At 50.2% G+C, this 27,193-nt stretch overlaps 1 protein-coding gene across 1 annotated transcript in view; it reads right to left on the bottom strand.

Annotated features, from left to right (window-relative positions):
• The window catches only part of LOC137425329 (uncharacterized), a 106,486-nt gene that overhangs the window by 20,434 nt on the left and 58,859 nt on the right, over positions 1–27,193 (bottom strand). The window contains exon 3 of the mRNA XM_068113678.2: positions 2,506–2,643. Within this exon, the coding sequence (XP_067969779.2) occupies positions 2,506–2,643 (138 nt within the window). The remainder of the gene's footprint in view (positions 1–2,505; positions 2,644–27,193) is intronic.

Here is a 27,193-nt window from a genome sequence, read left to right as displayed (position 1 = left end):
TTCCAAGTTGAACTCCTGCAAAGCCAAACTCCATCTCATCAATCTCTGATTTTTATTTTTCATTTGTTGAATGAAGGTTAAGGGGTTGATCAAAAATCCAAAGCAAAGCAAATCTATAGCACTATTTGAAGGAGGCTGAGCTGAGAGCCAGGTTTCCTGGTGGTTGGGTGGTGAGGCCTATAAGTATTCACTACATGGACGCCTTTAGGAACGTGGAGTTCACGGTTAATCCATGTCAGAATCTTGGCTCGGCTGCTACGCAGCATTCAGTGCTTCAAACTCTTCCTAACTTTCATAATAATCACGGTTGGAGGGCTTGTCGCTGTAGTCACGTGAATAGCGGTCTCCTTCTTCCCGTCAGAAAAATGGCCGACGACCCGTTCTCGTGGCATAACGGCACTCCGATGATTCTCTTCGGAATCAACCGCAAAACCTGACACGCAGGTTGATCTGTCACAGCGATAACTCTGTCGCAGGAATCCCTTTCCCAGGAAACCCAAAGTTCACACGTGACCCTCGTTCGCCAACGTTCGCTCAGGACCTTGAAGCAGCTCGGCTTCTTGTCCGACTCACTCGCTCCGCCTTCTTTTTTTCTCTTCTTCCTCTTCGTCTTCGTCCGGTTCCGGTTTCTTTTAAAACATTAACTTTTTTACCTTTTGAAAATAGTAATCTCTATTTCACTTAAACGACAACAATAATAGTACATGGAATCAAAAATGTTTACAGTGGATGAAAACCACCACAACGGAAGTGACGAATCCGTAACAATACCCAGTCAGCGACTGCGTTTGGAGGCCAGTTGGAAATGGTTTTTCCCTAGGAAAGATAATGGCAGATAATGAGACCCAAAAGCTTGAGTGACAGAGGGTTTTCCAGACCGTCTTTTCGGAGAGACAATGTGAGAGTCTGAGCTTTTCCAGGATTGAATGACATGTTCAATTTGTTTGACCAGTTGGTGATTTTGTCCAGGTATGCAGAGAGTGAAGACGCTTCTGCCTGCCGATCTGAGGGATGAGATATGGAGTGGCAGACAGTGAAGTCATCAGCAAAGAGATAGAGAGGATTTTCCAGAGAGTCAGAGAGATCATTGATGAAGAACAGAAAAATCACAGGGCCCAGAACACTGCCCTGAGGAACTTCAGCCTAGACAGGAAAAGGAGACGAGAGAATTCCATTGAGGACCACATATTGACGACGACAGGGGAGGACGTCCGCAAGCCATGCGTGGAGATTTCCATGGATACCATAAGAAGAGAGTTTGGTGAGCAGGGCGGGGTGCCAAACCATATCAAAGGCACGGGATATGTCAAGGGAGACGGCGCTGATTTCGTATTTGGCATTGAGGACCTCCACCTATTGTTGAGACAGCAGAAGCAGCATGCCCATTGTGGAGTGGCCTGGTCTGGATCCAAATTGATTTATCAGAGATCAAGCCATTGGAGAAGAGGAAGAATTTAATATCAGATGCAATGATGGATTCCATGATCTTGCTGATGATTGGGAGCAGGCTGGTTGGTCTGTAGTTGCAAGGATTTGTTTTTGCACCTTTTTGTGTAAAGTGGTAATGTTGGCTGATTTCCAAGCTGATGGCAGATGATCTTGAGCAAAAGAGAGGGTGAAGAGAACAGAGAGAGCGCATGACAGCACGGCAGAGCAGGATTTTAGATCCCGTGGGCTGATGCCATCTGGTCCAGTTGCAGAAACAGTCATGGCTTGACAGAATCTTCACCTTGTAGTGAGAGAAGGATACAGAGTCCAGGAGCAACTGGGTATGACTGGGTAAGGTGTGTTCAGAGAGAGATGGGTTTGGGACACAAGATTTTGAGGCAGCAAAGAGTTGAGGCAATCAGCTTTTTCTCGTGCAGCGTCAGGTCTGTGGCTGTTTGAGGTAAGGGACGGGATGGAAGGGGAACAAACACCAGAAACAGATTTGACCAGACGCCACAAGGATTTGGAGGAGGGGGAATCTCCTGGGGTGTGGTCGTGCAGGGAGAGTGAGGAATAGAGTTCTCATATAGAGAGCAACTCTGCCACCAGGGCAAGGCTCAGGTCTATCATACCAGAGGAGGGAGTAATCAGGGAAAGATACTAAGGAGTCAGAGACATCTTGAAGGAGGAAGGTTTCTGTTAAGCAGATCAAGTTTGGTTTGCTAGAAGCAACCTGTATGGAGAAATCATTCAGGTCTGAGCAAATGCCGCAGATGTTTGAGGTCCACACCATTAAAGAATAGGGAACATCAGGTACAAGAGAGGGGGAGGTAGGGAGAGCTGTTGACAGTGTGTCAGATTACATAAGAGCATGGAGAGAGGGCATGATGAGGAGAAGAAGAACAAAAGGCTAGGTGGTGATAGGTTGAGGAATTGTGACAAAAGGAGTTGTGACAGTGTCAGGGAGGAACTCGTACCTGTATGGTTCTGATTGACTGACAGGTTTGGTAACAACTGTGGTTCATCTAGCTTCATCCTATACTCCTAATTGATGTATCTATGAATTAAGGAACTCACCTGTTGCAGAACAGGCAGCACTGCCATTTGTCAAAGGAACATCTGACTCTTCCTTTACAGAAGCATATCTCAAAGCTTCTGAAACAGAAGAATCGTTGTTGTTTTGTGTGCATTCCACTTTCACAGGATAGACATCACCTGCAAACAACTCAGTGTCAGTCTTTTGCAGGACACAAAGGTAAAAAATTCCAAATATAAATCAGGTCAATAAGACATTTATTCAGTCGAGGAAAATGATTATCTAAATATCAACAGAAGCATACACCGTTACAGGACATTTAGTCCACATCTTTACTGCAACCTCCTCCCAGCACATGTATCAAAATAAGACATTGCTAATTGGACAGCGAGCTCCAAAATTTACGAGGAGGCTACTTTGCCAATGCCTTTTTTGAAAATACCCTTGATGCTTGATGTGGCATACTCTGTTAAATAGTGTTGGTGCTGCTGAAGCAGTTTCTTGGCAAGGCTCAGGCTGGGCAGTATGACATCTCCATGTCACCAACATTTAGCCAATCACAGCCATTATCTAATCAGGTTGAGATAATGGCATGAGGGATAGATATTTGCAATATGAAAGCTAAATGTTCAATGGTTGTTGAAATATCACGTACACAAAAGTACATGGACAGATGATCGGTCGATTGAGCTCATTATACGGTAATATAGCCACAAAATAATTGTAGCACATGAAAACAATTGCAGCAAAAATCATGAAACTTTTTTTTTCTCTGATTTTTCTTTTGCCTTTTTTTTCTGATCGTCTGCGACCTTGTCCAAGGGGCAGAAAAAAAGTTTAATTGGTTTTTACCATCAACTGACACCTTTTTTGTTTTTACTATATTGGCAATAATTATTTTGATACTATATAATTTTGTTAGGATATATTGCTATACTGTATTATTTTGTTGTCGTATTTCATACCTCTCCGAAGTTTTGTTAAAAAAAAGAAATCCCTTTAACGATTCACAAGTTATCACGCCGGACACATGGACGGACAACCGAATAACATAATACCTGCATATGGGAACATAAAAAGGTACTGGAACTTTTGTACATGTTCACAAATGTGGGGGGTTGTTGTTCTCCTCCTCTTCCCTTTATAAGGGGTGAGGTCCAATGGTACTAAGCTCCTACCCTGCCTTGACCATGATACTCCTCCACTCCCCTCAGTCTTCAACCAACTCTCTCCACCCTCCAACCATCCCCACTTTACTGATATCTTTCTTCACATAATCTTCCCACCTCAACCACGGTCTACCTCGCTTCCTCCTACCTTATTTCCTCAACATATCTGCTTTCTTTGCCATTCTTTCTTCCCCTATCCACACCAAATGTCCAGCCCATCTCTGGCAACATTTCACCATGTGTTACGGATTTATGTGAATTTATGTGAATTACTATTCAGGTCATTGCTTATTAATGTTTATTCGATTAAAGGTTGTTGTGATTAAAGGGTCAGGAGCCCTTCTGGGGAAAAGGAGACCGGAAACGGAAGAAGAAAAGACACGAGGTCCGGGAGAAGCAGCGATCTTCTTCTTCCTCGCCCAGCTCCGACGTGAGCGGTGTCGATATTGAGCAGCGTGGGGGACGCTGCATTTGAAAGCCCGTCTGGCGAAAGGAGTTACCTGCGCGGGGTAATTACCGATTACACGTCAAGTTGCCGTGGGTTCGTGCACGGAACCAAGCGTCCGGCACAAGTCGCCTCCACGTCTACAAGGACGCGTACGGGTCGCACCTTGGGCCTCGCGCGCTTTGCAAGCCGCGCTTTGTTTTGCCCCCCCTTTGCTTGGCAAGGAGGTGTGCGCTGCAGCAGCTGTCCCCGGTACGCGACGTGCACGTGGAGCACGTCAGCCAGGGGTTCGTTCAACCACCCGTGTGCGGAGAAGCCGACCTTCACCTTGGTCTGGAGGGGCCCAGAGACATTGTGAGGGACAGTGACCATTGAGGGGTCGTGAGTGGGGGAAGGGGGGGACATATATAAGATGGCCATCTTCGTAATATTGGGGATTGATTGTTGATGGATTGGGGAATATATTATTGATTAACCCGGATCCTTGGTGTGGGGTTTCTTATTGACTTGAATTGTTGTGTCTTTCATATTGATTGCGTTACGAAAGCGTATAAATCATCGATCTTTCTGGCGGAGTTCCTCTCACGGTCCGGGGGTCACCGAGACCAGGTAGTCACCGGGAGGACCACGTAACAGAATTGGGGGCTCGTCCAATTGCATTCCGGGATCTAAAATTGTATAACATAATAAAATAATAATTTTTAGTAATTAAAATTTATTAATTAATTATTAATTGGTAAATTTTTGAGAAATTGTGCTAAAGTCTTGGGTGAAGGTTAACAGGTGTTAACGATAGTCACCATGGCGTTTGTTGCACAGAACTTTGCGGTAACACCCAGTGAGGCACAGTTCCGAGCATTACTAAAAGCGGACCTCTTGAAATTGGCCAAACATTTTAACTTGGAGGTCCGAACTAATTTGAGGAAGGCAGAGTTGCAGACCACGGTGATACAATCTATGGTGGGATTAGGAACATGGGACGAGTCAGCCTGGCAGTGGCTACCCGAAGAACCAGAAGACGTTGAGCTCCGGAAACTGGAGTTGCAATTACGGAGCCAGGAACGGATCAAAGAAAAAGAAAGGAAAGCAGAAAAGGAAAGAGCAGTAGAGGAAAGGAAAGCAGAAGAGAGGAGAGAAGAGAAACAAGCAGAGGAAAGGAGAGTGGAACGAGAACTCCAGGAAAGGTTAGAAAGGATGAAAACAGAGGAAAGGAAAGCAGAAAAGGAAAGAGCAGAAGAGGGAAGGAGAGTGGAACGAGAACTCCAGGAAAGGTTAGCAGAAGAAGAAAGGAAAGCAGAAGAGAGGAGAGAAGAGAAACAAGCAGAGGAAAGGAGAGTGGAACGAGAACTCCAGGAAAGGTTAGAAGGGAGAAAAGCAGAGGAGAGGAGAGCTGCCAGGGAACTCGAAGCAGAGGAGAGAAAAGCCGAAAGGGAGTTGAAGGAACGTGATCTGGCGCTTCAGCAAGAGATTAAATTCAAGGAGCTGGATTTAATGAGAGAACGGGGAGAGGTACCACCCTTGCGGACGGGGTCGACACCTAGCCAGAACACCTGGGAGGTGGGCAGACATGTGAGGCTGGTTCCACCCTTCAGTGAAAAGGAAGTCACTCAATTTTTTCCACACTTTGAGAAAGTGGCTCGACAGTTAAACTGGCCGGAGGAGGCCTGGACCATACTAGTGCAAAGTGTGCTAGTGGGTAAAGCTCAAGAGATTTATTCGGCGCTACCAATGGACCAATGTGCAGATTATGAGGTATTGAAGAAGCACATCCTCAAAGCCTAGGAGTTGGTTCCTGAAGCTTACAGGCAAAAATTCAGGAATGCCAGGAAGAGGGAGAGTGAGACCCATGTGGAGTTTGCCAGAGTGAAAGAAAACATGTTTGATCGGTGGTGTGAGTCGAAAGGAGTCGGGAACGACTTCGAAGCATTGCGTGACCTGATGTTGGTGGAGGAATTTCAACAGTGTGTCCAGGAGGACATCAAAGTGTACCTGCAGGAAAAGAAAGTACCAAAGTTGTGGGACGCAGCCACCATGGCAGATGATTATGCCTTAACACACCGGATAGTGGTCCACACACCTAGCTCCTCGCCTAGACTTCAGCAGGGGAGTTATGGAACACCCGGTGCGGAGAACGACAATACATGGCGGCGCCCTCGAGAGGATTATGGGGACAACGCGGATACCCCAACTGTTCGAAATCAGAGGGCTACGGGCCCAAGACAAACTTATTTCCTGGGGGGCCCGAGGCAGACCACGAGTTTTTCCTCCGGGCCTACTTGTGCCTTTTGCAAAAAACCTGGACACTTGATGTCCAGTTGTTACCTCATGAAAAGGGACAACCCAGAGCGGAGTCCGACTATTACAACTCCGAATGCGATGGCTAGCGTAAGAAATCGCCCACAGAAGAGTTACCAACCATTTATTTATGAGGGGTTTGTCTCACTCGAGGGAGACTTGACTAACCCAAGACCTGTTAGGGTATTGAGGGACACAGGAGCCCATCAATCCTTAATGCTTGAAGGCATTTTGCCATTGTCAAAGAGTACCGCAACTGGTGATAGTGTTCGGTTACAAGGGATCGGTGGCTGTGTTAGGGCCCCACTTCATGTCATCCAGTTGGAATCCGATTTGGTGTCAGGACCGGTCACCGTCGGTTTACAAGCCACGCTTCCTGTAGAGGGAGTATCTGTGATTATCGGGAATGATTTGGCCGGGGGGCAAATTTATGGTAACCCGAGGGGGGGTAAAGAGCCCTGCAGGGGAAATAACACCACCCCAGCTCGGGATGGCGACAAAAGTTCCAAGTTATTTGTAGTCGACAAAAGTTCCCAGCTGTCTTCTACCGACTCCTCTCCGGCCTTGCTCTCCCAGCTCTCTCTGTGCTCTGTCCCCCCAATATTCCTTCAGGTCGCACAAGATCTGCCTGCAACCCTCTTATGGTTAAACTGCCAAAGTCTAGGCTCTCTGCTCACCTTCACTCTTTCATTCCCCTTTTATCCCGCCTCTGGAACAAACTCCCCCACTCCCTTCAATCCCACTCCTCCCTCCAGGTCTTTAAAACAGCTGGTCACCACGATCTCTTATCTTCCCCCATCGAAAACCTTGATCTTTTCTACCCCCGGTAATTCACCCCAGAGTCCTTGCAGTGTTCATATGTTTTAATCCTCTCCCACCTCCCCCCAAGTCCTCCCGATGTCCCTGCTCTCAAATGTTGTGTTTGTGTTCTTCCCCCTCTTCCCCCTCTCTTTTGTGTCCTTCCCCCTCTCTCCCCATCTTGTCTGCCGCTCCCCTTGTTTTTTGTGTTTTGTGTGTCGGTTTGTCTTTTTGTGTGATAAATGTTAGCTCTTTCACGAGCCTCGATCTTGTATACAAAAAAAAAAGAAAAAAAAAAAGGGGGACTGAACTTCAACACAGAGGAAGAAGTTCTGACCTCTGTCTTCAACAGATATGGGCCGCTGGTGGAAGTGCGGGTGGTAAAAGACAGGGAAACGCAACGGTCAAGAGGGTTCAGCCTTGTCACGTTTGCAAGCACAAAAGACGCCAGAGAGGCAGAGAAGAATTGGAATGGTAAGGCTTTGGAGGGTCGGACCATAACAGTAAGGAAGGCATTTCGTAGGCGTCGAGAGGTCTACAGAAGAGGACAACTTGGTGGTAGTTTTGGGGTTGGCAGCAGCCGATATTACTATGGAGGCTCCCAGAGTTACGGCACCTCCCGAAAGAATGAATGTCAGAGCACTGGCCGAGAAGGAGACCGCCAGTCAGGTAACGGCTGGGACAAGGGGTCCCACCGTAACTGTTAGGAGTCTGGAGAAGTTGAAGCACTATATACGGTGGAGCCGCCGAGCCGGGGCTCCTACACGGACTAACCGTGAACGCCACGTTCTTAAAGGCGTCCAGGTAGTGAACTTTGCTGCACGGACTAACCGTGAACACTACGTTCTTAAAGGCGTCCATGTAATGAACTTTCCTCCCCGGACTAACCGTGAACTCCACATTCCTCAAGGCGTCCATGTAGGGAATACTCAGCTGGGCCTCCCAAAAAAGTGCTATCGAGAGGTTTAACTTTGGGGCTTTGGTCACCACCTCTTAACCGTCATTCAAGAGAAACTAGAAGTGGTTGACGCTTGGTCCAGAGTGAATTAATCTAGGGGTTTTGTGAAATTTGGTTGCTTTATTTTTAAGTGATAATTGTGCCCAGGGGGAACTGATGATTTGGGGGTGTGAGTTATCTGGTTTGTTTATCAAAGTTGGCCGGCAAAGAAAGTTTTCGCTGGGTTCAAACTTTCTTTCTTGAAGGGGGGGAGTGTTACGGATTTATGTGAATTTATGTGAATTACTATTCAGGTCATTGCTTATTAATGTTTATTCGATTAAAGGTTGTTGTGATTAAAGGGTCAGGAGCCCTTCTGGGGAAAAGGAGACCGGAAACGGAAGAAGAAAAGACACGAGGTCCGGGAGAAGGGGCGATCTTCTTCTTCCTCGCCCAGCTCCGACGTGAGCGGTGTCGATATTGAGCAGCGTGGGGGACGCTGCGTTTGAAAGCCCGTCTGGCGAAAGGAGTTACCTGCGCGGGGTAATTACCGATTACACGTCAAGTTGCCGTGGGTTCGTGCACGGAACCAAGCGTCCGGCACAAGTCGCCTCCACGTCTACAAGGACGCGTATGTGTCGCACTTTGGGCCTCGCGCGCTTTGCAAGCCGCGCTTTGTTTTGTCCCCCCTTTTGCTTGGCAAGGAGGTGTGCGCTGCAGCAGCTGTCCCTGGTACGCGACGTGCACGTGGAGCACGTCAGCCAGGGGTTCGTTCAACCGCCCGTGTGCGGAGAAGCCGACCTTCACCTTGGTCTGGAGGGGCCCAGAGACATTGTGAGGGACAGTGACCATTGAGGGGTCGTGAGTGGGGAAAGGGGGGGACATATATAAGATGGCCATCTTCGTAATATTGGGGATTGATTGTTGATGGTTGTTGATGGATTGGGGAATATATTGGTACGGACGCGGTTAAAGATGTTATTTACCGAGCGGTGGTATTGCCGCGACCTAACAGTTCCCCCGATTCTTCCCCAACTCACCCGATTCACCCAGACGTTGGCCAAATCGCGCTATGCCAAATCAATGATAGAAAGGACACGACGACTGGGAAAGAGGAAACGACGCAAGGGGTACAGTTCTCAAGACCTCCGGAGGAGGGTATAATTACAGTGGTGGAGAAAAGGGGTAGATTACAAGGCAGTGAGGTAAAGACACAGAAGAGATGGGCACTTAATTACCGTCTTATCTTATCCCAGACAGACCACAGACAAACGGAACAAGGCTGACTTACACAGGGATTGATGGCAGGAAGGGACAGGTAGGTCGATAGCACAAGGTGCACCTTGGCTCGGGGACAGGATAAAGCACGGTCCAGAAGATGCGGGGAGGTGTCACAGCACTCGCAGGGGACGTCTTTCTTTCTCCAAGCTCAGCGCGCATCTGACGTCACCTCCCTCTCCCTGCGCATGCTCAGCGGGGAGTGACACGCCCTCGGCTGGTTGGCTCCGCCCCACTGGGGCCGGTCCGCCGCTTCCATTGGGTGCGGGGGTTACCGGGCTCCGCCCTTGACGAGGAGCTGACAGGGAGCCCCTATTTGGTAACCCCGTCGAGCACATGTTCGATGGCGGCTCGTTGGGAAGGCCTGGTGCCCTCCCAACACCCCCTACCAACCAAGCCGGAGTGAGGACGCGCACTCCCTGCGCTCGTTGTCGTTGTTGTTGTTGTTGTTGTTGTTGTTGAACTGTGAGGAAGAGCTGCGGGGAGGTATTGGGAGGTCCTAAACTTCCTAACGGTGCCATACAATCACATTCTGGTGCAACGAAGGGTCAGAATTAATGGAAATGAGTCCTTAACTGACATAGACTAAGAATAACTAGCAAGATGTCCTATAGTTGTCTTACATGTGATGCGGTGAACCTGGGCACGACATTTAATGGGGGAAATAGGGGGAGGTCGGGTCTACAGAGTGTTGTTTACAGAAAATGGGACTAGGGAATGGGGGATTGGGGATAGTTGGGAAGTATTGAGGAAATAGGGGAATATTTACAAGCGGATATGGATGGATGCAAATCCCATATCCGCAACATTGCACCCTTCTCTACCTCGGGGCTTCCCGACCCGAGAAATTTTTACCTACTTTAGTGTGGCACTCAGATGTAGTTCCCTCTACTATTAACTCAACCCTGAGTGCGACAGTTTTACAGATGTTCACAAATGAGTAAATATGTCCCCCTGCGACGTTGCACCCTTCTCCTAACAGAAACACACCCACAGGATAACCGAATCGCGGAAAGCATCCTCAAACTAAACATACAGCCGGTAGGGAGCATTATTTATACAACACTGATATTTACACTACGATCCAGGACCTGTTCTTTGAGGAACACATGCAGATGTTATGCATAGGGAGAGCACGCATGCCAGCATTGATACACCAACCCACGAGTGCCCTGTGGCCCTACGGCCTTTAATAATGTGCAGAGCACCCCGTCCAAGCACCAAAAGCACCACCCCATTACGCACAGTCAGCACCATCCGGTGCACCAATAAAGTGTTCATAAAAATGCACAATTAAGTGTCCATGGTCACCGGTGGTGTCGCAGCCGGCCGATGTTCTGCCGCTGGTCTTGCCTTCATGGAGTGCACTTGGCCTTCTGGCTTCTTTAGAAATAAAGAAAGGCACCAACTGCGTCCATTTCTGAATTGTGGCCGTCAGGGGGGCCAACTAAAAGTGGTTCACCTGTATGGCATAGGTGCCACGTTGACCCAGAGGTCCATCCACGGGTGGTGCTTGACCGCAAAAGAACTGCGGTCCATTGTGGGCGGCCACAAAAATTGCGGTCCATATGGTGTATCGATCCAGGCAGCAAGCAGCGGAAGTACAGGCCCACAACTGCGGAGCCAGCACCTCTCTCTCCTCTCTCTCTGCCCCAAAGCCAGATCCTCGGAGGTGGGAGACAAAAGAAGACAAGTGAGTAAGGTGGTAAGGGCGCAAAAGTGCACGCAATACAAGGTAATGCACACTGGGGGCACTTGGGAACCAGGTGAGACAGGTACGTTCCTACCGTATGCCCCCCCCTCCCCCCACCAGGTAACCTACATTGCCCCTCCCTTACTCCTTACTGTATCCACAAAACACAACACTACCCATAAACATCTACTTTACACATCAACAACGTCCCTACTGTCTTCCCCGTTCCTCCCATAAACCAAATTCGTCTTCTCTCCCTCCTAACCAATCAAATTTGCCATTTCCAACTCTCATCAAAATCTGCCATCTCCAACTCAACATCAAAATCTGCCATCACCAATTCATCATCAGTCCCTCCTAAGGAGGGAGAGATGGAATCACCCCAATGTCTCATCCACGTCGTGATACGTCTCACAAATCCAAACAGCAATTCTCCTTTCCTGCAACACAAAACAAAGAAAACACAGGTGTGGAGTCATCAGCATCACCTCAGGTAAGTGGCTGCGTATGGTGCAACAGGTTCATCAATCCTAACTATTTCCTAAATGACTTTAACAACTTTACATTACCCGGGGTCTTTCCCTGCCAATCCATTGGCCAACTTACACTATGGGTTCTAAAAACCAATTCCCATTGACCAAACTGTGGTGCTTCTCAATTTGGGGTCTCACTCCCCCGATTCATCTCCCGGTGCCCTTGCACAATTTCTGGGCTGCGACGTGTAGCTCTCCCAGCAGGTCTACCCACCTGCACACCTCCACCACTGCAGTTGCCACCCGAGCTTACCTAGCTCCTCACCCTAACCTAACTAACTGGGGAAGGCCCCTCCTGGCTCTGTCACCCCTCGGTGCCCTCTGGCACTGGGCTACCCGGGTCCGTCCTCCGGATCCTCGGGCCCCATCCACAACTACCGGCTCCCAGAGCCCACCTGCGGCCTCACCTGGCCGACATCCTCACAGTGGTGGAGTGCCCAAACCAACTACACACACTAACAGGCTACACGCCCAGCCATTTCCACAACACTAATGCACCCATCCAATCACCATTCTTCCACCCGCACCACAGATGCCAATATCCAACCACAATTTACCTATACCCTCTACCTAACACTTACACTACCCGCCCCGGGTATCCGTGATGGGGGTCCACTCTTCCCCCATCCACACCTTCGCACCATGCACACCACTCCGTACCACTTACTCCAACTCTCTCCACACCACTCATTCTCTGCTCCATATATTCCACACACCTGTACTTGCACACCTGTGCTCTCATACTTGGTGCCGCCTGCACCCTTCTCTCCCCCAAGCGCATTCGCGCTGATCCACAACACTCACTACTCACCATGACACTCATCCGCAATGCTCTCTCATTCATCACTTGTACACTCACACACACCTCGGAGCATTGCCTCACCGATGCCTCATTTGAAGCTGCTCACCAGAACTTCCATTCATACTGCATCATCTGCTCTGTCTACTCCCTTCTAAAACTTAGGCTCCTCCGTCTTCCCTTTAAACTATTGCGCTCCCTCGTCATTATAATCCACACTAATCTACCTGCGTCCCCACTACAGGTATCCTTGTCACTAACTAATCTTAACGTTGCCTAATGTCATCTTCTAGGGCCCTACACACAATATCCTAACCCACCCGGGCTAGTTTTCACTGCCATACACCCCATAATCTAGTGCTCCTTTGCCCCCCCTTGCCGTGAGGGATGGTGGATTGCCCATCCCACCACATCGGGGAGGTCCCACTATCAATTTTGCTCGTCCAAATTCCAACCAATTCAAAAATTTTCCATTTACTGCCAATTCTACCCACTATTATAAATTTCGTATCAAATCACTACCATCATCATCACAGTCCGCTATATCCTAGCCTCGGTGCGTCATGACATCATTAAACTCGGTTCGTAAAGCCGAGCAATGAATTCGGGTGGTTTGGTCGCCTGCAGGTTGAATCCGTCCGGCTTTCGGTTCAAGGGAGGTGGTTTGGTTGAGCCGAGGTTCCACGCACCATCTCGGCGCGGCACCTTGCGGTCCCGGGCCCGATGGCTCAATCTCCCCCGGTCGGAACCCCGTCCCCGCCAGGGGGCACCGTTCCGCTTCCTCCCACTCGCCCTTGAACCGGACCGGTCGCCTGGCCCGACAAGGCCCGGACTCGACCGTGCGGGGCGGGGCCAAGCCCGAATCGGCAACGACGCTTCGAAGAGAAATGACGCAGCTTCGATCCGCGCCGGGCCTCGCATCCAACAAAGGGCTCCTCGCACCGAGTGCTCGCATCGGCTATCCGTCGCTCTAACCGCTAACCCGGTTACCGTCGATGCTTCACCGGCATGCTCACACGCATACGCTACCCCTTTCACCCTCACAAAACCCGGCATTCCAACGCCGTCCATACAATCCACCAACGCTCTCCCTGTTACACACCACACCTCTCGCGCACACTCTTGCGCACACCTCGGTCCACACCTCTCCTCCGTTACGTCCTCCGTAACACTCACCATGGGCGTGCACTTTGGCATCCACCCACTAACGCGCTCAGATGGGCTCTCCCACACTCGCGCCATGACCAACTCAGGTGTGCTTCCTCGCACACCCTCGACCATTCCAAGCGTGCATTCTCGCACCCGCTCCACCACCAACTCACTACTTGTGTCACACTCCGTACACCCCGACGTGCATTCTCGCTCGCACTCGGTTTCACTCCCACACTTTATAACACACCCACTCGCTGACGCACACTTTTTCCTCACACGCGTGCCATTTCCACTCACACGGGACCCTTTACCAACGCCCGGGTGCCATATCGATCCCAATCGCGCGACAATTCTTTTGTCGCCAAACATCCTCCTGCAAAATCTACCCGCACAATATACAGCACGTCTCACCTTCGGGGTTCTTCTTCCTCCCTGCACCAAAACCTGCAAACTTCCATTTGGATTAGCGAGTACATCATCATGATTTGAGCAGGGACTTTGTACATTTTCCATTTCTCCCTGCAATTCGCGGGCTACCTCCGTCATCTCTTCAATTTCAATGCCCACTTCCGCTTTTTCTTTACTCACCTCGACGACCTCTGGCTTTAATAAAATTCCCTCTACCTCATCGGTCGCCGGCTTTTCCAAACCCCGTGTCGCGGTTTCTACCCCCGTCATTGTACCCGTGCTTTTCTCAACTTCGTTCAACCGGCGCTTCTCGACCCGCGTTACCTCCTCGTGCACCCCTGGGACCCTTTCGCCCACCATGCGATCCATGGTCTCCCCACATTTTTGCATGCGGTCACCCATTCTGTCCCCAATCTTGTCGATTCGCTCCATATCGGCCCTCATTCTGTTCGTTATCGCTCCCATTTGGCCCTCCAATTCGTCCCTCATTGCTCCCAATTGCTCACTATTCTTCTCCATAAGGGCCTCCATTTTATTACTCAATTTCTCCCCGTTTATTCTCAGCATCTCGGCGAATTGCGCCATGAAGTCCCCCACATCAAAGCCCGCTGCTACGGTCACGGGCGCGGCAAAATTTGGTGCCGCTGTAACCACGTGCGCGAGAGCGCCATTTTGTGCCTCTTCAACCACGTGCGCGAGGACACCATTTTGCGAACCTGCTGCCCTCACTGCTTCGCTCTCCTCATGTCCCTCAATTTGGTCCTGGATCGACCCTGCCTCACTCTCCTCTACCGGAACCCAGCCGTCTTGATCTCCCATAGCGCGACTTTCAAAATTCGGGTTTTTTTGTAAAACAAAATCAAATTTCGGTGACTTGTAATTTTGAGCGCGTTAAGCGCGCTTTGGGTCCGTATCTCACTCCCAGACACCAATTGTTACTGTAATAACACAATTGGTGTCCAAAATTTGGGCTAAATAAATTTAGTCCCAGGTTCGAATCCCACTCCTGACACCAATTGTTACGGACGCGGTTAAAGATGTTATTTACCGAGCGGTGGTATTGCCGCGACCTAACAGTTCCCCCGATTCTTCCCCAACTCACCTGATTCACCCAGACGTTGGCCAAATCGCGCTATGCCAAATCAATGATAGAAAGGACACGACGACTGGGAAAGAGGAAACGACGCAAGGGGTACAGTTCTCAAGACCTCCGGAGGAGGGTATAATTACAGTGGTGGAGAAAAGGGGTAGATTACAAGGCAGTGAGGTAAAGACACAGAAGAGATGGGCACTTAATTACCGTCTTATCTTATCCCAGACAGACCACAGACAAACGGAACAAGGCTGACTTACACAGGGATTGATGGCAGGAAGGGACAGGTAGGTCGATAGCACAAGGTGCACCTTGGCTCGGGGACAGGATAAAGCATGGTCCAGAAGATGCGGGGAGGTGTCACAGCGCTCGCAGGGGACGTCTTTCTTTCTCCAAGCTCAGCGCGCATCTGACGTCACCTCCCTCTCCCTGCGCATGCTCAGCGGGGAGTGACACGCCCTCGGCTGGTTGGCTCCGCCCCACTGGGGCCGGTCCGCCGCTTCCATTGGGTGCGGGGGTTACCGGGCTCCACCCTTGACGAGGAGCTGACAGGGAGCCCCTATTTGGTAACCCCGTCGAGCACATGTTCGATGGCGGCTCGTTGGGAAGGCCTGGTGCCCTCCCAACACCCCCTACCAACCAAGCCGGAGTGAGGACGCGAACTCCCTGCGCTCGTTGTCGTTGTTGTTGTTGTTGTTGAACTGTGAGGAAGAGCTGCGGGGAGGTATTGGGAGGTCCTAAACTTCCTAACGGTGCCATACAATCACATTCTGGAGCAACGAAGGGTCAGAATTAATGGAAATGAGTCCTTAACTGACATAGACTAAGAATAACTAGCAAGATGTCCTATAGTTGTCTTACATGAGATGCGGTGAACCTGGGCACGACATTTAATGGGGGAAATAGGGGGAGGTCGGGTCTACAGAGTGTTGTTTACAGAAAATGGGACTAGGGAATGGGGGATTGGGGATAGTTGGGAAGTATTGAGGAAATAGGGGAATATTTACAAGCGGATATGGATGGATGCAAATCCCATATCCGCAACAATATTATTGATTAACCCGGATCCTTGGTGTGGGGTTTCTTATTGACTTGAATTGTTGTGTCTTTCATATTGATTGCGTTACGAAAGCGTATAAATCATAGATCTTTCTGGCGGAGTTCCTCTCACGGTCCGGGGGTCACCGAGACCAGGTAGTCACCGGGAGGACCACGTAACACATGTCCCCGTCAAGATCATCTACACACCAATCTCCTCCCTCAGTTCATACATTCTCCTTCTATCCACCCTCTTCACTCCCGCAATCCTCTTGACTCAAAAGTTTTTGCAAACCTGCAGCCTCTGTTGTTGTCTTTCGGTCAGTGCCACCGTCTCCAGACCCTAAAGGTAGGCCGGTGTTACACACCACATCAGAACCTTCCCTTTCAACCTCATTAAAATCTTTGTCTGCCATTACACAATGACCTTGCAGTCTTTCACCCCCCACAACTGTCGCTTCCTTACCACCACCAAATCCAGATCTGTTCTGTGCTGTCCACTCCTGTAGATAATGACCAATGTTGTGGCTTTCCCACTTTTGACAGAATGAACCAGCTATGGCCATCAAATTCCTTGACATTAGTGCCACCAGCTCTTGACCCTCTCTATTCCTTTTCCCCATCCAAATTTACCAACACATTCCTCTTCACCTGGCTCCGATACTCCGACATGCACGTTAAACTCCCCCACAATGCACAGCATCACCTCCATCTTAACCATTCCCATCATCCTCTCCAGTGCATCCCTGAATTCCTGCTTCTCCGTCCTATAAATTCCCGTTTGTGGCCCATATACCGACACAACAGACACCATTTGCATCTAAACCACCTCCCATGCCATAAATGTCTGTCCATCCCATCTTTCCACTCTGACCACCTGCTTGCTGATCTCTTCCGAAACTATTATTCCTACGCCATTACTCATGTCATCCCCACCCGTGTGCAACAGCTTGTATCCTCCTGTGAACTTCCTAGCCCTGTCCCCTTTCCATCTGCTCTCCTGCACACAAAACACTTCCAACCTCCTTCTCTGCATCATCTCCACCATCTCCACCACCTCGCCCCTCTCCCTCCAACCCCCCCCCTCCCCCAATTGATCCCACATTCAATCTACCTAGCCGTACCTCGCTTCTGAATGTCTGCCCGCCTGGCAGAACTAATTTCCATCTTGATTAGTTTGGGGCACTCAGAGGAAAATTTGAAACATGAAATATTCATATGTAGGAATGGGAAAATGGGAAGGTGATTTGGGGATTGGGGGAGGGAGGAAAGAGGTTTTGGGGTGGTGCAATTAAATAGGGTAATTCATCAATGTGAGACCTGGAGGGAGGAGTGGGATTGAAGAGAGTGAGGGAGTTTGTTCCAGAGGTGGGAGAAAAGAGGAATGAAGGAGTGAAGGTGAGCAGAGAGTCTTGATTTTTGGCAGTTTAACCATAAGAGGGTTGCAGGCAGATATTGTGCGATCTGATCTCACGAGATCTTTGTCGGCGAGGTCATGTCTTTTCAAAGCTGTCCACGCACTCACGCTTTCGAAGTTAAGTAATTGTTCACAATTGTGCTTTTGTCAAAACTGTATTTATCTTTCGGTGTGTGTACCGATAGTGTGTCCCTAGGAAGATTCTCAGTGTTAATCTTTCATACCTGTATAGAAAATCGTCGGTTAATTCGTGTCACGTCTTTTGAGGCCTTGTACCGTGTCCTACCTTGAGGCTTTGTTTTTCTCTCATCGGTCCGTCGATTGTGCTCCAATTACTTTCGTTCTCTCAGTTTTTCCCAGTCTTTTCACCCCATACTTCCTTGTATATAATCTCAACTAAAAAAAAAAAACAACCAAAAAAACATTTCCTTCTCTGTTCTTATTCGTTATTCTTATTCGTTTATTCGTTCTTCGACAACGTGTTTCACCCTTATTTCCCCAGATAGTTTTCACTGTTAAATTTTAAAATGTTTAAACTTTCCCCTAAAGTACTGTATTCTGTCGTATATTATAACACCTTTTTCTTCTTCTTCTTTAAAAGGTTGCTTTCGACTTGCTCACCAAATCTACTTCTTTCCTGGAAGTCCTTGGTGCCTTTGTGTTTTATACTTCTCCCCCCCCCCCCTCCCCTTCCCACGCCCCCCCCCCCAACCCCTAAGCCCTCTCCCTCCCACACATCTCCCGATGTCCCTGCTCTCAAATGATGTGTTTGTGTGCTTCCCCTTCTCTCCCCATCTTGTCTACCGCTCCCCTTTTTATATACTTTGTTTGTCTGCTTGATTTGCTTGTGTGATAAATGTTAACTCTTTCACGAGTCTCGATTCTGTATACAAAAAAAAAGAAGAAAATAAAAGTGTGCCGTCCCTTGGATGTTCGTTAACCTGGCATCTCATCTGCCGGAATTGGTGGGCGTTAGGCAGGGAAGTACTGCTGGATTCTTGTGTGGATAATAATAATAATAATAATTCATTTATTTTGTATAGCGCTTTTCCAGAAGCCCAAAGGCGCTTTGACAGAGTGGAAAACATAATGCATAACAATACATGAAAACAACAATAGCAAAAAGACAAGAATCAATAGGGAAATATTTAAAGCAAAAGGAGGGAGAAGGAGAAGAGATAGTCAGGGGTTAAATGCTGTGGGTTGAATGTTGAATGCAGTGTTGAACAGGTGGGTCTTTAGTGATGTTTTGAATGTGGTGAGTGAGGAGGAGTCTCTGATGGTGTGAGGTAGTGAGTTCCAGAGGGTGGGAGCAGCGATGGAGAAGGCCCTGTCCCCCCAGGATCTGAATTTGGTCCGGATGGAGGGGGTCAGGAGGTTTGTACCAGCAGAGCGGAGGTTGCGGGTGGGAGTGTGTCTGGAGAGGAGGTCAGCCAGGTAGGATGGGGCCAGGTTATGGAGGGCTTTGTATGTCAAGAGGAGGATTTTGTACTGGATTCTCTGGGGGATGGGGAGCCAGTGAAGCTTGTAAAGGACGGGGGTGATGTGGTCACGGGTCCGGGAATGGGTGAGTAGACGGGCAGCGGAGTTCTGAATGTATTGGAGTTTATTGGTGATTTTTGAGGGTGAACCATAGAGGAGGCTATTGCAGTAGTCCAGACGGGAGGTGATGAAGGCGTGGATGAGGGTTTCTGCAGCCGTGGAGGAGAGGGATGAGCGGAGACGGGCAATGTTTTTCAGGTGAAAGAAGGCTGACTTTGTGATCTGTTTAGTGTATTTGTCGAAGGAAAGGGTTTGGTCAAAGATGACGCCAAGATTCCGGATGTGAGGGGAGGTGGATACTGGGATACCGTCGATGTTGAGGGCAAAGTTATGGGTGGATTTTGTGAGCGTTTTTGGGCCAATGATGATTATTTCAGATTTATCACAGTTAAGCTTGAGGAAGTTGATTTGAAGCCAGGATTTTATTTCAGTGATGCAGTTTGTCAGGATAGAGTGGGTGTCGGTGGAGACGGACTTGGTGGAGATGAAAAGCTGGATGTCATCGGCGAAGCAGTGGAATTGGAGACCATGACGGCGGATTAAGTGACCGAGGGGGGACAGGTAAAGGATGAAGAGGAGGGGGCCAAGAACTGAACCTTGGGGGACACCTTGGGGGAGGGGAGCAGTGGGGGATTTGCAGTTATTGATGGAGATGAACTGGCATCTGTCAGAGAGGTATGATTTAATCCAAGAGAGGGCAGTGCCGGTAACGTTAAAGGTGGATTCAAGTCGGGTGAGGAGGATAGTGTGATCGATGGTGTCAAAGGCAGTGCTGAGGTCGAGGAGGACGAGAATGTTGAGGTTGCCAGCGTCAGAGGAGAGGAGAAGGTCGTTGGTGATTTTGAGGAGAGCAGTTTCAGTACTGTGGTTGGAGCGGAATCCGGATTGGAATGTTTCATACAGGTTATTGGCAGAGAGATGATGTTTGAGTTGAGTGGCTACAGCACGTTCCAAAACTTTTGACAGAAAGGGTAGGTTGGAGATGGGTCTGAAGTTGTTTAGGGTGTCAGGGTTTAGACCAGGTTTTTTTAGAATGGGGGTAACAGCAGCAATTTTGAGGGAAGGTGGGACGATGCCTGTAGACAGGGAGGAGTTTATTGTTGCAATGATAAGTGGAGAGAGAGCAGGGAGGGAGGCTTTGACAAAGCTGGAGGGGATGGGGTCAAGAGTGCAGGTGGCAGTTTTCATTCCTATGAGGAGTTCAGAGAGGTCAGTAGGGGAGATTGGGGAGAACCGAGACAGGGGATGGCAGGACAAGGGGGGGCAGGTGGTTGGAGGGGGAGCGGGTGCGGCGGTGGTCAAGCTGTTGTAGATGTTGTCAATTTTGCGTTGGAAGAAAGAGAGGAAGGAGATGCAGTTGTCTACTGTGAATGACTGGGTGGTGGTGTTCAGGGGGCGGAGGAGTTTGTTTATTGTCGAGAAGAGTGCTTTTGGGTTTCCGGAGCCAGAGTGGATAATTTGAGAGTAGTAGGCGGAGCGGGAGAGGGCATCTTTGTAGTGTTGTAGGTGGTCCTTGTAGGCTTGGGAGTGAACTGTGAGACCGGTTTTATTGCGGAGTCTTTCAAGTTGGCGAGCACGAGTTTTCATCAGGCGGAGTTCAGGGGTAAACCAGGGAGCAGAATGGGTGAAAGAAACTGTTTTGGTTTTTACAGGCGCAAGCTGGTCAAGGCAGGAGGAGAGAGTGTGGTTGTAGTAGTCAGTGAGGTCGGAAGGGGTGTGGAGGTCAATGAAGGGAGAAGTGGACATTTTTTCAGAGAGGGTGGATGAGAATGAGGTAGGTGAAAGAGCGTTTAGCTTACGGAAGTTGATAGTGCGATAATGCCTTGGTGTTGGGGCGGGGATGTTGATGGTCAGAGTGATGGCTAAGTGGTCAGAGAGGGTGAGGTCGGAGCCAGAGAGATGGTGCAAATTTAATCCAGTGGAGCAGACAAGGTCCAAAATGTGACCACGGATATGGGTAGGAAAGTCGGCATGTTGAGTGAGGTTAAAGCAGGTGAGTAAATCAGTGAAGTCAGTGGTTATTGTGGAGTCAGTGGAGTCCATGTGGATATTGAAATCACCAAGGAGGAGGATTGAGGGGGAGAGGGAACATAGCTGGGTCAGAAAGTAGGAGAAGTCAGACAGGAATGATGGGTGTGGTTTGGGAGGGCGGTAGACGACAGCCATGACTGACTGCGTGCGACCAGAGAGTTTAAAAGCCAGGTGTTCAAATGATGGAGCAGATGAGATGGAGATGAGGTTGGTCTTGATGTCTTGACGGTGGATAACGGCAATTCCACCACCTCGGCCCTCCGAGCGTGGTTTATTGACGTAGGAATATCCATTGGGTGTGGTGAGGTTAAGTGTGTAGTAGGCCAGAGGTTGTTGCCAGGTTTCGGTGAGACAGAGAAAGTCCAGTTTGTTATCCAGGATGTATTCGTTCAGGATGAGGTATTTGTTGTTGAGGGACCGGGTGTTGAACAGGGTGAGTTTGATGTTGTTTTGAACAGCAGGGATGAATTCAGGTGATTTAGCCAGGGTTCGTAGGCAGGAGGTGCGATCGTGTGCGTTGCTGTGACCAGGTGTGCTGGGACGAAGAGTGAGAGTGCGCTGAGCCGACCAGAGGACGGGGATGGAGTGACCTGATTGCAAATAAACAAACTTACGACCGGAGCCACGGTGAATGTACCTGGGTCGTCGGAGGAGTCCATTTGATTTGATGGCAGAGATGCATGATGGGGTGGAGCGGGTATTGAGCAGAAGGAGCCTTGCGGCGGAGTACCGCAGAGCCATGCCAGGCAGGAGCAGAGAGACGAGACGAGGCCAAGGTTGAGGAGGTGAAACAATGGTCCCAACCCACGACAGCGGGCCCGAGGAAACGAAGGAGCCAGGTAGGTGAAGCCAGGAGCAGAGCCGGGACCAAGCAGAGGGCAGGCAGGAGCAAAGAGACGATCACGAGGCCAAGGTTGATCACGGCAAAGCGGCAAATGCAGCGGAAATCGACCGCCGCCGCTACAAATCTAGATCACGGCGGGAAACCGCCACCAAACCGCTGCGATGGTCACAACCCACGAGAGCGCGCCCGAGGAAACAGCGAGCAGGCGAAGGAGCCGGGCAGGCGAAGCAGGGAGCAGAGCCGGGGCTATGCAGAGGGCAGACTCAATGGCCAAAAAATCCGCACGACCACCAAAAAAGAAAGCAACTGACAGTGGCCCGGTCGAAGAAGCGGCGAGCATGTGACGCCTGCGTCCTCTTCATACCGGACCGGCAAACGATGCATCGTTTGAATCTTTAATCAGAATTAATGAGTTCTAAAGGTTTTGAGGAGAATCCATTTGGAAATTAGTTCACTCTTCCAGATCACCTTCACCTTTTTTTTTTTTTTAACTGAGTAGGCCATAGGGCAAAGCCGCCTATATGTATGTATGTATGTATGTATGTATGTATGTATGTATGTATTGTTATGGTATCTGGAGGGTAATCTCACTCCTGGCTTCAATTTGTTACGGTGCTCGGAGGAATCCGGCTCCTGAACACCGAATGTGTTACGGCCCAGGGTTAGGGTTTACTACGAGGGGGTTATAACCTCCGTTCCTTCCCGAACTTACAGGACCTGCGGCTGCCACGCATGAATAACTTCGTGCTTAGCAGGTTGCGAATCAGCAACTATGACGCCAATCGGAGAACGTACCGCATGTACCCTCCGGCGGTTTCCTTTGTCCTCAGATGGAAATTTACATGGCCCAGCGAATCCAGCAGAGTCTGACAGGCCGAGAGCCGACAAAGAGGCAGGTCCAGAGTGCAGCAATGCCGGTGTAGAGGCCTGCGAGAAGAAAACTGGCAAAGAGCACTAAATGTCCACGTACTCAGTGGGGCGAGGGAGATCGGGCAGAGAGCAAAGTGTCCACAATGTCCAAGAGCCAGCACAACTGCAACCGACTGTGACCAAGGGCCAGGGCCAAGAGCATGCAAAAACCGTGACCGCCTGCTATGCCAGCCACACCAAAGAGAGAGATTCAATCTCTTTTAAAATCCCTTTTTTTCACCCTCAAAGGGGGAGGGGGGAAATCTTGGAGGTCTCCTGGCTCCTGATTGGTGGAGCCCATAACTTCACCCCTTTCACCCAGATTTTCCCCAACGCATCCTGACAAATCTCACACTCTTACTATGTCTCTCCGAAAAGATCGACTGGACAACCCTCCCATCTACTTTCTCAACAATCCTCTCCAAGAAGTTCTGTCGCTCAAGCTTTTGGGTCTCACTATCTGCCATGATCTTTCTTGGGAAAACCACATTTCCAAGCTGGCCTGCAAAGCCAGTCGCCGACTGGGCATCCTCCGTCGTGCGAAGTCCTTCCTAGGCACACCTGAGCTCCTCACCACATACAAGGCTTTCATCCGCAGCTCAATGGAATACTGTTCTCCCCTATGGGCTGGTGCTCCTGCCTCACACCTAGCTCGGCTTCACGCTGTTGAAACCAAAGCTTTCAGAATCATTGGAATCTCCCGCGATGAAGCTATCTCTGAGGGCCTTTCACTCACTCACCGCAGGCAGGTAGGTGGTCTTTCTGTCTTCTACCGACTCCTCTCCGGCCTTGCTCCCCCAGCTCTCTCTGTGCTCTGTCCCCCAAATATTCCTACAGGTCGCACAAGATCTGCCAGCAAGCCTCTGATGGTTAAACTGCCAAAATCTCGACTCTCTGCTCACCTTCACTCCTTCATTCCTCTTTTCTCCCGCCTCTGGAACAAACTCCCACACTCCCTTCAATCCCACTCCTCCCTCCAGGTCTTTAAAACAGCTGTTCACCACCATCTCTTATCTTCCCCCATCCAAAACCTTGATCTTTTCTACCCCCGCTAATTCACCCCAGATCCACCTTGTTTGAAATTCCAACTTCTTTCCTGGAAGTCCTGGCAGTGTCCATATTGTTGTGGATATGAGGACTGTATATTTTTTTTGATTGTGTGCTTTATTATTGTTGTTATTGTTGGTCTGTGCCTCCTGCCTCCGGAGCTGTGTAAAGATCAAAAGGGCGTCCCATAGTCCACAAGCATACACGTCAGTCAAGTAATAGAATACCCCTGTTGATAGTTATCTCTTATTCTGTGTTTTAGGGTAAGGCTGTGTCTCGCATTAATAGAAATACTCCATTGCACCAGTGAAAGAGATAGATTCCCTTCATTCCCACTCCCAAAACTTCCATTCCCATTCCAAAAACCTCCCTTCCAATTGCCAACTGCATTTTGGGCGGTTTTCCCTTCATCCGCCATTGGCCACGAGGCAGGGTTGGGGAAGAAAGGCGTGTCTCCACCTCGTCATAGAGGGGGAGGAGCGAGCCAGCCCAGCCAGTGAGCCAGCTCGACCAACCAGGAGCCAGGGGTTTGGCTAGAGAGGGCGGAGGAAGAGCGATCGGGGAGGTTCGCAAAGGTTGAGGGGCGGGGGCCTATATAACCCAAGGCAGGGGTGTGGCCAAGAGAGATGAGCTTTGACAGGCAGACAAAGAGAGGAGCTTTGACCGGCAGACAAAGAGGGAGCCCAAGCCGTTGGGAAGAGAGAGGGTCCAAGAGGCAGAGCTGAGTTGTGTGGTTTTGGTCGTCAGTGGTTGAGTTGTCGGTGGTGAGGAGTGATTGGATCAAGAGAACAGAGAGAACATCCAAGGAGAGGACATCCCAGAACGCACAAAGCCTGTTGTAATCCTGGGAAAGCAGCGGCGGCCACAGCAGCAGCAACACCCAACAGCCGCTTGGGGCCTGGACGGCGGTTTTGAGCAGGGCCGCGAAGGAACGGCGGCTGCTAAACGAGTCGATCGTGCTGCAGGACCCGTTGGACCTCCCTATCCCGCCAGCCATCGACCTTCTGCCATTCCTGGCATTCCCCGTGTGAGTCCGGTTCTGTTTGTTCTGTCCCTGGGTATTTAATTAAGTCTGTTAGATAAGCTAGTATTTTCCCTGTGTCACCTGCGTCTTATGTGCTTGTAAATAAACGTCACTGCTTTCTTTTTGCTTATGTGTGTAAATAGTAAATAGTAAATAAATTTAGTAGTATTTCCAACCTTTTTGTCTTCGTTTTCCTCTTTGCATTTCGTCGTTTTTGCCTTTTCCCTCATTGAGCAGCTGCGGCGCGATACGGCCAAAGTCTGGGTGAATCGGGTGAGTTTTGTTAGGTCGCGGTCTTAAACCACCGCTCGGTCTATAACACCTAACCGCGATCTATAACAATTGGTGTCGAGGAGTGAGATTCGGTCCCGAAGCGCGCTTAACGCGCTCAAAATTACGAGCTGCTAAAAAAAAATAAAAAAATTGTGTTTTAAAAGAAAAGCCCGAATTTTGAAATCGCGCCATGGCTGGTCAAGGCGACGGGATGCCGGTGGGAGAGATAGACGGGGTAGAATCGACCCAGGACCTCGGGGAAATGTATATGGAGGAGGTGGTTGAGGAGGTTTCAGGCGCGCAAAATGGCGCTCTCGCGCACGTGGTATCAGACGCACAAAGGGGCGGCTCGCACGAGCGCGGGGTAGCCGCGCCCGCTGCGCAAATAGCGGGAATTGATGTGCGGGACCTCATGGCGCAGATTAATGCAACCATACTAATGGCATATAGGGGGCTAGAAGCAAAAATGGATGCTCGGAGTGAGCAAATTGAAGCAACAATAAACGGAATGGGTGACCGCATGCAAAAATGTGGGGAGACCATGGATCGCATAGTGGGCGAAAGGGTCCCAGGGGTGCACGAAGAGGTAACGCGGGTCGAAAAGCGCTGGTTGAGCGAAGCGGAGGAAAGCGCGGGTACAATGACGGGGGTAGAAATCGCGACACGGGGTTTGGAAAAGCCGGCGACCGCTGAGGTAGAGGAGGGAATTTTATTAAAGCCAACGGTCGTCGAGGTGAATAAAGAAAAAGCAGTGCTGGGAATTAAAATTGAAGAGATGACGGAGGTAGCCCGGGAATTGCAGGGAGAAATGGAAAATGTGCAAAGTCCCTGCTCACATCACGATGCTGTGCTTAACCCGAATGGAAGTTTGCAGGTTTTGGTGCAGGGAGGAAGAAGAACCCGCCAGGTGAGTCGTGCTGTTGTGCATCGTGCGGGGAGATTTTGCAGGAGGATGTTTAGCGACAAAAGAATTGTCGCGCGCTTGGGATCGAGGAAGCATCCGGGCGTTGGTGAAGGGTCCCGTGTGAGTGGAAATGGCACGCGTGTGGAAAAAAAGTGTGCGTCAAGGGGTGAGCGTGTTACGAAGCGCGAGTGTGATACCGAGTGCGAGCGAGAATGCACGTCGGGATGTACGGAGTGTGACACGAATAGTGAGTTGGTGATGGCGCAGGTGCGAGAGGGCACATCGGAGCGCGAGTGTGAAACCGAGTGCGAGCGAGAATGCACGTCGGGGTGTACGGAGTGTGACACGGAGAGTAAGGTGGTGGTGGAACATGTGCGAGGAAGCACACCTGAGTTGGTAGTAGCGCGAGTGTGGGAGAGCCCATCTGAGCGCGTTAGTGGGTGGATGCCAGAGTGCACGCCCATGGTGAGTGTTACGGAGTACGTACCGAGGGAGAGTGCGCAAGACGGTGCGCGAGGTGTGTTAAGGGAGTGTGCGAACAGCGAATGTGCGCGAGAGGTGTGGTGTGTAACAGGGAGTACGTTGGTGGAATGTACGGACGGCGTTGGAACGCCGGGTTTTGTGAGGGTGAAAGGGGTAGCGTATGCGTGTGAGCATGCCGGTGAAGCATCGACGGTAACCGGGTTAGCGTTTAGGGCGACGGATAGCCGATGCGAGCCCTCGGTGCGAGGAGCCCTTTGTTGGATGCGAGGCCCGGCGCGGATCGAAGCTGCGTCGCTTCTCTTCGAAGCGTCGTTGCCGATTCGGGCTTGGCCCCGCCCCGCACGGTCGAGTCCGGGCTTTGTCGGGCGAGGCGACCGGTCCGGTTCGAGGGCGAGTGGGAGGAAGCGGAACGGTGCCCCCTCGTGGGGACGGGGTTCCGACCGGGGGAGATTGAGCCATCGGGCCCGGGACCGCAAGGTGCCGCGCCGAGATGGTGCGTGGAGCCTTGGCCCAACCAAACCACCTCCCTTGAACCGAAAGCCGGACGGATTCAACCTGCAGGTGACCAAACCACCCGAATTCATTGCTCGGCTTTACGAACCGAGTTTAATGATGTC

Source organism: Myxine glutinosa, chromosome 1 (genome assembly GCF_964187855.1).
Source record: "Myxine glutinosa chromosome 1, kmMyxGlut1.1, whole genome shotgun sequence".
NCBI classification, from domain to species: domain Eukaryota; kingdom Metazoa; phylum Chordata; class Myxini; order Myxiniformes; family Myxinidae; genus Myxine; species Myxine glutinosa.
This window is presented reverse-complemented; position numbering and strand designations above follow the sequence as displayed.